The 10,974-nt window shown below is 72.5% G+C and overlaps 2 protein-coding genes across 2 annotated transcripts; one reads left to right on the top strand and one right to left on the bottom strand.

Annotated features, from left to right (window-relative positions):
- Positions 1–915: 915 nt before the first annotated feature.
- NADE (hypothetical protein) lies at positions 916–3,143 on the bottom strand (the record flags this gene model as incomplete). Its single annotated transcript, XM_009042238.1, has 1 exon — positions 916–3,143. One exon carries the CDS (start codon positions 3,141–3,143, stop codon positions 933–935), a length of 2,211 nt encoding a protein of 736 aa, XP_009040486.1.
- A 535-nt stretch (positions 3,144–3,678) lies between these two features.
- AURANDRAFT_12344 (hypothetical protein) lies at positions 3,679–4,758 on the top strand (the record flags this gene model as incomplete). The annotated part of the gene is made up of 2 exons (XM_009042308.1): positions 3,679–4,464; positions 4,516–4,758. Coding segments are annotated over 2 exons (1,029 nt in total), but the record flags the coding sequence as incomplete, so codon positions are not given.
- Positions 4,759–10,974: the final 6,216 nt, after the last annotated feature.

Raw genomic sequence — 10,974 nt, 5'->3', positions numbered from 1 at the left:
TCACCGGCCCTTCGACGGCTCGTCCAGCTCTCGAGCGAGACCGTGAGCTCGAGCATCCGCCAGCTCCGCGCGACGATCGAGCCCCACCTCTGACTTTGCCCTTTTGTATAGCTATATCCCCAAGGGCTAGGGGGGTACCTAGGCGAACCGAGCTAGCTGAGCTAACCGTCGCAGCGTAGGTTGGTCTTGGAGGAGCACATCAGGGGTGCAGTATTCGCGTCCGAATTTTCGACGAGCGGCAGAGCTAGTAGTTTTTGTTTTTTTTTCAAGTCGCTGCACATCCGCTCGTCGTCACTTTCCTTCTCGATTTTGCTTTCCTTCTCACTCTCCTTTTTCCCTTTCTTTTTCTTCTTCTTCTTTCCCGAAACATTCAAGTTGCTCTTCAAGTTGACGAAGGCCTGGAGCTGCGCGCAGACGCCGTCACTGAGCATAGCGAAGTCGACCGTGTGTTTGCCTTTGCTGAGCACGCGCGACGACCCGTAGATGATGTGCACGACCTCCATGGTGCTTCCAACGCACTCGGGCAACCCCGCGACCGCGTCGGCCAGGGCGTAGCGCATCTCGAAGGACCAGGACGCCGTCGGGTTCACCTTGCCGGAACAATCAATCACCAGGTTCACCTCGTCGCGGTAGTAGGCGAAGCTGCCGCTCGCCGTCGCGTTCGCCTCGCCGCCGTCGTCGTCGCAGTTGCCGCTGTCCAAGTGGCCGCTGTCGTCGCCGTAGGCCAGGGCCGCGCCCACACCGCCGTCGGCGCTGCAGTCATCCACCGTCGTCGCCGTCGCCGCCGTCGCCGTCGCGTACGCCTCGCCGCCCTTTTGCAGCCACCCTCGCGCTTTTGTGTCGCCCACAAGTCACCGTGAACCACGCCCCGCCGAATCAAACCCCGCGCCGCGGACGCAGCTCCGCCGCCGCGCTAACAACCCTGTCTGTTATCAAAGCTCGTAGACGCTCATGAGTGCCTCGAGGTCGCGCGCCAGCTCCGCGTGGCCGTCCGCCGCGGCGCTCGCGCGCGCCCACTTCACCGTCGCCTGCCAGCCGCGGTGCCAGGGCTGCCAGGACGAGTCCGACGGCGCGCGCCAGTCGCCGCGGGGGCTCAACGAGCCGCCGTCGCCGACCTTGGGCGCGTTGGGGACGCAGGTGCGCTTGAACTGGGACGTGAGGAAGAAGCGGCGGAGGAACGTGCGCTGGAAGTCGAGGACCTTGGCGAGCGGGAACGCGCGGTCCTCGAGCACGGCCGCCGCGCCGGCGAGCGTCGGCGGCGGCTCGCGCTCAAAGTGGGCCCGCTCCCAGGTGTCCGGGCAGTCGCTGGCCCAGGCGTGCATCGCGAGGTACGCCGCCTTGGCCGGCGCGAAGCCGCGGCGCGTCGCGCAGTAGAGCTGGAAGTCGTGGAGGTCGTAGGGCCCGAGCGCGTCCTCCGTCGACTGCATGGCCTCGCCGTCCTCCTGGGGCACGAGCTCCGGCGAGATCTCCACGGCGAGGATCGACGTGAGCACGGCGTTCGCCTCGGCGCCGACGAAGTCGGACGAGATGACCCACTGGATGACGCACTGGATCAGCGACTTGGGCACGGACGCGTTGACGCAGTAGTGGCTCATGTGGTCGCCGACGCCGTAGGTGCACCAGCCCAGCGCGAGCTCGCTCAGGTCGCCCGTGCCGACGACGAAGGCGCCTTTGTGGTTCGCGAGGCGGAAGAGGTGGTTCGTGCGCTCGCCCGCCTGCACGTTCTCGAACGTGACGTCGTAGACGGCCCGGCCCCGCTCGCCCGCCGCGTAGGCGTGGCCCAGGTCCCCGAGCATGACCTCGCAGCTCGGCGTGATGTCGAGCGTCTCCGCGGTCACGCCGAGGCACCGCATGAGCTCGAGCGCGTAGGACTTGGTCGCCGCCGTCGTCGCGAAGCCGGGCATCGTGTACGCGAGGCAGTTGGACCGCGGCAGGCCGAGCTTGTCCAGCGCCTGGCAGCAGACGAGGAGCGCGTGCGTCGAGTCGAGGCCCCCGGACACGCCGATGACGAGCTTCTTCAGCCCCGACGCGCGCATGCGCTGCGCGAGGCCCGACACCTGGATGTTGTAGCACTCGTAGCACCGCTCCGCGAGCGTCGCGGGGTCGCTCGGCACGTAGGGCCGCTTCGCCACCCGGCGGAAGCCGAGGCCGTGCGACCCGCCGGGCACGAGCGAGAAGTCGACGACGCGCACCTTTTCCACGAGATCCCTGAAGTCGCGGCCGTTCTGCGACCACGTCATGTCGCGGCTCCGGTCCTGCGCGACGCGCCCGAGGTCGACGTCGCCGTGGAGCGCCTGGCCCCGGACGTCGTCGGCGAAGCGCTCCGACTCGCCGAGCAGGTCGCCGCACTCGTAGATGACGGCCTGGCCGTCCCAGGCGAGGTCGTTCGTCGACTCGCCCGCGCCCGCGGACGTGTAGAGGTACGCGCAGTAGTTTTTGGACGACATCGACGCGACGAGCGCGTGGCGGTAGCGGCTCTTGTCGATGGTGATGTTCGACGCGCTCAGGTTGCAGAGCACGGTCGCGCCCCGGAAGGCCTGGAACGTCGACGGCGGCACGGGCACCCAGACGTCCTGGCAGACCTCGACGCCGACGCAAAAGTCCGCGTTCTCGGCGCACCGGAAGACGACGTCCGCGCGGAACGGCACGCCGGCCTCGCCGAGGAAGGTGCCGGGCAGCACGTCGCCGCAGCACCTTTCGCGGCCCGAGACGAACTGGCGCGCCTCGTAGAACTCGCGGAAGTTGGGCAGGTAGCTCTTGGGGATCACGCCGAGCGCGCGCCCGCCGTGGAGGACGACCGCGCAGTTGTAGAGCCGCCCGTCGACGCGGAGCGGCGCGCCGACGACGAGCAGGGCTTTGCCCGGCGCCGTGCGCGCCTTGAGCAGCGCGAGCGCCTCGAGCGTCTCGCGGAGGATCGCGTCCTGCTGCAGCAGGTCGTCGAGCGCGTAGCCGCAGACGCACAGCTCCGGGAACACGCAGCAGCTCGACCCGTCGGCGACGGCGCGGTCGTAGAGCTCGCCGATGGCCGCCGCGTTCCGCAGCGGGTCGCCGAGGAAGACGCGCGGCACGCACGTCGACACGCGCACGAAGTCGTGGGCGTGCAGGTCGAAGAAGGACCGGTCGCCGCCCCACGCGGACTGCATGGTTTGTTCTGCGGCGCGCGGAGGGTGCTCGAGGTGGCTGCGTGGTGCGTGCTCGACGTGGCTGTGGTCCCGCGACGCCCGCACGCGGTGAACGCGCGTGTGAGACGGCGACGGACGGCGACGTCGGCGGTGGCGATGCTCTCTCGCTTGCTCTCCAGAGCTCTGGCAGAAACGTCGACTCGCCGGAGAGGAGGCATGGTTCAAGCAGCGATGCGCCGTCGGAGCGGAGCGATGCGCCGCCCGTGATCGACTGAACCAGCCGCAAAGCGCTGCCAGGACTGCACCAAAAACGATGCTCGCCCACTACACGCCGCTAATACGCTGGTCGCTGGCTCTCGTGCGCGTCGCCTGCCTCAGCGGCGGCCGGCGGTCGCGCAAGCCGCGGGGCCCGCGGCCGCCGCCGCGCGTGCTGCAGCGCGTCGACGGCGGCGTGCCGGAGATCGCGCGCTGCCACCCGGAGCGGTACGAGTCGCTGCTCGCGGCCAAGGTCGCGTCCCTGGAGGCCGCGGTCGCGGCGGCCGCCGGCGGCGCGCCGCCGGCCGCCGAGGTCTTCGAGTCCGAGCGGTCGGGCTTCCGCATGCGCGCGTCGTTCCAGGTCTGGCGCGAGGGGTCGCTGGACCACGGCAACCAGACGCGGCACCTCGTCATGTACGAGCGCGGCGACGAGGCCCGGAACCCCGTCGAGTGCCTCGACTTCCCCATGGGCTCGGATCGGCTCCGGTCGCTCCTGCCGCCGCTGACGGCGGCGCTCCAGGGCGAGACTTTGGGCTACAAGATCAACGACGCGCGCCTGCTCACGACGCTCGCGGGCGACGCGCTCCTGTCGCTGACCTACAACCGGCCGCTCGCGGGCGACGACGCGTGGGACGCGGCCGCGGCGGACTTCGCGGCCGCGCACGACGTCAAGGTCGTCGGCCGGTCGCGCAAGTACAAGACCGCCGTCGGCGCCGACGAGGTCCGCGAGGTGCTCGACGTGCCCGGCCGCGGGACGTGCGCGTACTGGCAGACCGAGGGCGCGTTCACGCAGCCGAACGCGAACGTCTGCCGGTCCATGCTCGGCTGGGCCGTCGCCGCCACCGCGAACCGGGGACACGGCGACCTCTGCGAGCTCTACTGCGGCAACGGCTGCTTCACGGTCGCCCTCGCGCCGAACTTCCGCCGCGTCGTCGCGACGGAGCTGTCGAAGGCGTCGGTCGCGCTCGCGCGGCGGAACCTCGCGGCGAACGGCAACGACAACGCGCGCGTCGCCAAGCTCTCGGCGGAGGAGTTCGTCGAGGCCTTCGACGGCGCGCGGACCTTCGGGCGCCTCCTCGACGCGGGCGTCGACCTGGGCAACGGCAACCGGACGCGCGCGGCCGCGGCCGCGACGGAGGAGACGCTCGCCTTCGACGCGCTGGACACGCTCTTCGTCGACCCGCCGCGGGCCGGGCTCGACGCGACGTGCGTCGAGCTCGCGCGGCGCTTCGCCACCGTCGTCTACGTGTCCTGCAACCCGGAGACGCTCGCGCGCGACGTCGCGCTCCTCGCGGCGACGCACGACGTGTCGCGGCTCGCGGCCTTCGACCAGTTCCCCTACACGCACCACCTCGAGGCCGGCGTCGTCCTCGAGCGTAAGAGCTAGCGCGCGGCCTTGAGGGCCTTCTTGTAGGCCGCCGGGTCCAGGCCGCCGTCGCCCCAGGCGCCGACGCCCCTCGCCTTCGCCGCGGCCTCGAGCTTCTCGAACGCGGCCCTCCGGCCGTCGTACTCGGCGCCGCCCTGGCGGTAGACCGTCGCGAGGCCCGCGCGGAGCAGCTCCTCGGCGAGGTCCTTCTCGAAGGCGCCGAGGAACCCGCCGTAGCGCACGGCGGCGACCGCGCGGCCGTACTGGTCCCGCGCGAGGAGCCGGAGCCGCACGCGCCGGCCCCGGACGCGGTCGGCGACGAAGTCCGTGGCCGCGGCGCCGTACTTCTCGCCCGCGTTGCCGAACTTGGCCGTCTCCGGCGCGTCGACGGCGTAGAGGCGGATCTGCAGCGTCTCGTCCGCGAGCTTCAGCGAGCCGCCCTCGGCCTTCGTCGTGCGGCGCGGCCGCGCGAAGGACAGGAGCGGCGTGTGGCGCGCGCGAAACGTGTCGCCGTCGGCGACCTTGACGACGACGCCCGAGATCCGCGCGCGGCCCCGGAAGCGCCGCGCGGGCACGTCGTCGACGGTGCGGTACCGCGCGAAGCCGTCGGCGACGTCGTCGGCGCGGGACACGCCCGCGAGGACGCCGACGACGAACGCCGCGGCGACGCAGGCCAGCGGCCGCGCGGCGACGCGCAGGCGCGCCTCGTGGATCGCCGCGGTCAGCACGGGTCCGACGCGCCGCGACGCCTCGGCCATGCGCCCGGCGCGCAGCGTCGTTCTTGGCGTCGGCCGCGGCGCCGACGGCGCGACGAGCGCCGCCGCTGCGTGCGCGAGGCTGAGCACGAAGAGAGCGGTGCGCATCATCGTTCTTCGTCCGCTCGCGCGCGCGGCTCGCCGAGCGCTCCGATGGGGCAGCCTCAGACGACGAGCTCGCGTGCGCTCCGATAGCAGCCCCGCGCGCGACGAGCTTCCAAGGGCAGCCTCACTCTCGGCCGATCGGATGGCGCCTCGGAGCTTAGTTGAGGACATCTTGAGGCGCCGACCGACTTCACCATCGAGCGCGTCGCAATGCTGCTCGCGTAATCGTGCCTCGCCGACCCCGCGCGCGCGCGTTAGCGCCGACCGACACCTACTCGCCGGCCGTGCGCACAACCGACGCCGCCCGCGCCGACGACCGCGCGACGAAGGCGTCGCGCGAGTACCTGCAGCGCTACCTCAGCGGCGGCGACGACAAGAAGAAGAAGAAGAAGGAGAAAAAGGCGAAGAAGGCGAGGAAGGGCGGCCCGGTGAAGAAGACCTGCGGCATGAAGCTCGTGGACGACGACGACGACTGGGGCGGCGGCGGCGCGGCGCAGGCCGAGGAGTCGGACGAGGACGAGCGGCCGCAGATCGTCTACGGCGATGACGTCTCGCCCGAGGACGTCGCGCCGAAGCGGGCCGGCACCTGGTCGACGGTCCCCGCCAACGGCCGCGACGCGAGTCCTCCCCGGCGCGGCCGCGCCGACAGCGGCGCGAGCCCCGCCGCGCCGCGGCCGCGCGGACAGCGACGGCGACGCGAGCCCGCCGCGCCGCGGCCGCGCGGGCAGCGACGGCGACGCGAGCCCGCCGCGGCGCAAGAAGGCGCGCGCGGACAGCGACGGCGACGCGAGCCCGCCGCGCCGCGGCCGCGCGGACAGCGACGGCGACGCGAGCCCGCCGCGGCGCAAGAAGGCGCGCGCGGACGGCGACGGCGACGCGAGCCCGCCGCGACGCGGCCGCGCCGGCTCCGACGGCGACGCGAGCCCGCCGCGGCGCGGCCGCGCCGGCTCCGACGGCGACGCGAGCCCGCCGCGGCGCGTCGACTTCTCGGCCGCGCCCGCGGCGCGCGCGGCCGCGGCGGCGCCCGACGGCCGCGCGAAGATGGGCAGCGGCCACGCGGCCGGCGTGCTCACGGGCGAGGAGTTCCGCGTCGCCGAGGAGAAGCTCCGGGAGCGGCGCGCGGCCGAGCGCGCGGCCATGGACCCGGAGGCGTCGGGCAAGGGCGCGGCGACGGTCTACCGCGACAAGCGCGGCCGGAAGCTCGACATGCTCAACGAGTTCATGCGCATCGAGGACGAGCGCGCGGGCGCGGCCCGCGAGGCGAAGGAGCAGTTCGAGTGGGGCCGCGGCACGAAGCAGAAGGCCGACGAGGCGCGCGCGCGCGACGAGCTCGCGGCCGTCGCCGCGGAGCCGTTCGCGCGGACCGCCGCGGACCCGGCGCTCGAGGCGTCGCGGCGCGGTGCCATCCGCGACGGCGACCCCATGGCCGACTACTTCGCCGCGCGGCGCGACGAGGCCGAGGAGGCCGCGCGGCCGCCGGACGCGAAGCCCCGCTACAAGGGGCCCACGCCGCCGCCGAACCGCTTCGGCATCCGGCCGGGCTACCGCTGGGACGGCATCGACCGCGGCAACGGCTGGGAGAACAAGCTCTACAAGGCCCAGTCCGAGGCCGTCGGCCGCAAGAACGACCGCTACGCGTGGTCCTGCGCGGACATGTAGGGCGACGTAAGTGCAAGTTTGCTGCAACATCGCTAAAAGTGCAGCACCTCAGGCCTATGGACGCGACGCGGTAGCATCTCTCGATTGCTGCACCAATGGGCCTCGAACCGGTGCGATCCGTGCTCGCCAAGGACTTCACGGCGCGGCGCTACGCGCTGCGGCGCGAGCTCAAGCTGACGACGAAGCCAGCAGCGACGCTGGCCTACTTTGGCGAGGCCGTCGTCGCGGGCGTCGGCGGCCTCGAGTGCCCGCGCGTCGGCGCCGCGCACGTCGGCGCCGCGGTCGCGGTCTGCGCGCTCGCGTTCCTGCAGACGCAGGCGCGGCGCGGCGCCTACGGCGCGGCGGCCGCCGCGCGCGCGGCCGCGGCCGAGGCGCTCGCGGCGTACTGCTCGTGGTGGTTCGTCTGCGGCGTGCTGTCGACGGTGGGCCTCGGCACGGGCCTCCAGACGGGCGCGCTCTTCCTCTTCCCCCACGTCGCGAAGCTCGGGGCCGACTGGCGGCGCCGCGGCGCCGCGGCGCTCGGGGGCCACCGCGCCGAGCGGTGGTTCGCCGCCGCGGCGCGGGCCGGCGCGGGCGCGGGGCCGCGGGAGGTGCCGTGGCTCCTCGCCCACGCGGCGCTGCCGGGCTTCTGGTCCGGCGCGGGCTCCGCCGTGGGCGAGCTCGTGCCCTTTGTCATCGCGCGCGCGATGGTCCGCGCGGGCCACGACCCCTTCGCGATCCTCGCGGACGACGACGACCGCGAGGCGCGGCGGCGGCGGTGGACGCCGGCCATCCTCGTCGCGAGGACGCGGCGCGCCCTCGAGGACCAGCTCCGGCGCGGCGCGGCCTGGAAGGTCTTCGTGCTCGCGCTCATCCCGAACCCGCTCTTCGACCTCTGCGCGCTCGTCTGCGGCGCGACGGCCGTGCCCTTCTCGTCGTTCTTCGCCGCCGTCTTCGCCGCCAAGGCCGTCGTGCGCACGCCGCTCCAGACCTGCGCCGTCGCGCTCGTCGCCGCGCGCCTCGCGGACGACGCGCCCGCGGCGGCGACGACGCGGCGCCTCGGCGCCGCGCTCGCGGGCAAGGCGCCGCCAACGCTCGCCGCGGCCTGGCGCCGCGCGGCGCTCGCCGCCGCGCGCCACGGCTGGGCCGCGCTCCTCTTCCTCCTCTCCGCGGCCTTCGTCGCCGCGACGGTCGAGCAGGTCGCCCAGCAGCGCGCGGTCGCCGGCCTCCAGGCCCAGCTCGACGGCCGGCCCGTCATCGCCTGGGCCGAGGGCGCCTACTAAGCGCACCGGCTGGGCGCGCGTGGCTGGGGCGCGCGCGGGACGAGGCCGTCGACGCTGAGGCCTCGCGCGGGTCCGCCAAAGCCCCTCCGACTCGTCGAGCCTCGCGGACAGCCTCGCGTCGAAGCTCGACCACGGCCAGCGACGCCCGGTGGCCGAAAAGCCGCGAATTCAAAAGATAGCACTCGTCCGCGGTCGCGGAACCCACCGCGCGCCGCGCGCTCTCGAGAAACCATGTCGTCGCTGAATGCGCTGCTGGAAAAGACGGGCCACTGGGACAAGGACGAGCGCTACATGGCGACGTCGGACCTCTGCGCGGAGCTGCAGAAGGACATCAAGATCGACGCGACCATGGAGCGCCGGTGCGTGCCGCCGCCCGGCCCCGCGGCGCGCCGCGCGCGCGCTTCCCGCGACCGCCGACGCTTCCGCGCAGGATCTGCGCGTCCGTGCTCAAGCAGCTCGACGACCAGCGCGTCGCCCCGCGCCCCCGCCCCGCGCGCGCCCCCGACGCCCCGCCCGCGCAGCTCCAACGACGTCCAGTCCATCGCGGTCAAGTGCCTCGGCGTTCTGCTCAAGAAGGTGCAGCAGGCCCAGGTCGGCGAGATCAGCGACAAGCTCTGCTCGCTGATCCTCGACGGCAAGGACGAGCTCCGCGACATCTACAGCATCGGCCTCAAGACGCTGCTCAAGGACGTGCCCCAGGCCATGGGCGCGAAGGTCTGCGACGGCCTCGCGAAGCGGCTGCTCTCGGGCGTCGCGCAGGGCGACAAGGTCGAGGTCAAGCTCGAGGCGCTGGAGAACCTGACGGACCTGCTCAAGCGCTTCGGCGCCGAGGTGTCGAGGGACCACGGCGCCATCCTCGAGGTCGTGCTGGACCAGCTCGCGGACGGCAAGCCCGTCGTCCGGAAGCGGTCCGCCGGGTGCCTCGCGGCGCTCGCGCTCTTCGCGTCCGAGGACCTGCTGGAGAAGCTCTTCTCCACGCTCCTCGCGCGCATCCAGGAGGCCCGCGACGACGTGGACCGGGCGCGGACGCTCATCCAGACCATCGGCACGATCTCGCGCGCCGTCGGCGGCCGCCTCGGCCGCCACCTCGACGCGGTCGTGCCCGTCTTCGTCGAGCACGTCGGCGACGACGACGGCGAGGACTCGAACACGGAGGAGCTCAACGAGCTCCGGGAGAACTGCTTCCAGGGCTTAGAATCGTTCGTGCTCCGGTGCCCGCGCGAGATCGCGCCGCACGTCGAGCGCCTCCTCGCGCTCAGTACCAAGTTCGCGGCCTTCGACCCGAACTACGCCTACGACGACGACGACGACGAGGACATGGCCGACGAGGCCGACGACGACGACGGCGGCTTCGACGACGACGACTACGGCGACGACGACGACGACGACGACACGTCGTGGAAGGTCCGCCGCGGGGCGGCACAAGGGTGATGCAACGTCGCTTCAACGTGAGTGTTCCGCGCGCGCGCGTTTCGGAAACAGCACCCACGCTTCGAGAGCGCTCCGAGAGATGATCGCTCGTCCAAAAATCAGCCGAAACGAGCGGAAACCGACCGAGAGAGGAGCCTTTGAAGTTGGGAATGTCGCACCCTTTTGCCGCCCAGGTCCGCCGCGCGGCGGTCCGCGTGCAGCGCGCGGTCGCGTCGTCGCGCGCGGAGCTGCTGCCCCAGCTCTACGAGCACCTCGCGCCGACGCTCGTGGGCCGCTTCAAGGAGCGCGAGGAGAACGTGCGCGTCGACGTCATCGACGCCGTGTCGTCGCTGCTCCGCGCGTCCGCGACCGTGTGGAAATCAAATCTTCAACCCGACTTCAATGTGTGCGTATGCGACCGTTTCGACGCAAGGTTTTCTGCCGTGCTTCGAGAACTCGACGAGAGCAATCGATTCGTCCAAAAATCAGCCGAATCGACTTCGATTTGACCGAGATAGAGAGTTCTGAAGTTTGGTGGGGACCCCCCAAACCAGTGGTTGATTTCCACACAGGTCCGCGAAGGAGGCCGCGCGGCGCGCGCGGCCCGGCGCGCGCGCGCCCGGCGACGGCGACGCGGACATGGAGGACGCCTGCGCCTGGCGCGGGCCCCTCGCGGCCGTCGCGCCCGCCGCCGTCGCCGCGTGCCTCAAGGTCGTGTCGAAGCGCCACGGCGACGCGGAGAAGCCCAAGGCCGCGTGCTTCGCCATGCTCCGCTGCCTCGTGGCGGCGTCCGACGACCTGGGGCCCCTGGCCGAGGACGTCGTCAAGGCCGCGCTGTACGGCTTCGGCGAGCGGTCCCAGGCGCTCAGGCTCGACGCGGCGACGCTCCTGCGCGCGGCGCTCGAGGGCTCCGCGCCGGAGCGCGTCTCCGGCCTCGTGGGGTCGCTCATCCCGCGGGTGGCGGCGCTCGTCGCGGCGGACTGGTACAAGCTCATCGCCGAGGGCCTGCGCCTGTTGAGCGCTTTGGCGGCCGTCGTCCG

Source organism: Aureococcus anophagefferens (assembly GCF_000186865.1).
Source record: "Aureococcus anophagefferens unplaced genomic scaffold AURANscaffold_29, whole genome shotgun sequence".
Taxonomy (NCBI): Eukaryota; class Pelagophyceae; order Pelagomonadales; family Pelagomonadaceae; genus Aureococcus; species Aureococcus anophagefferens.
This window is presented reverse-complemented; position numbering and strand designations above follow the sequence as displayed.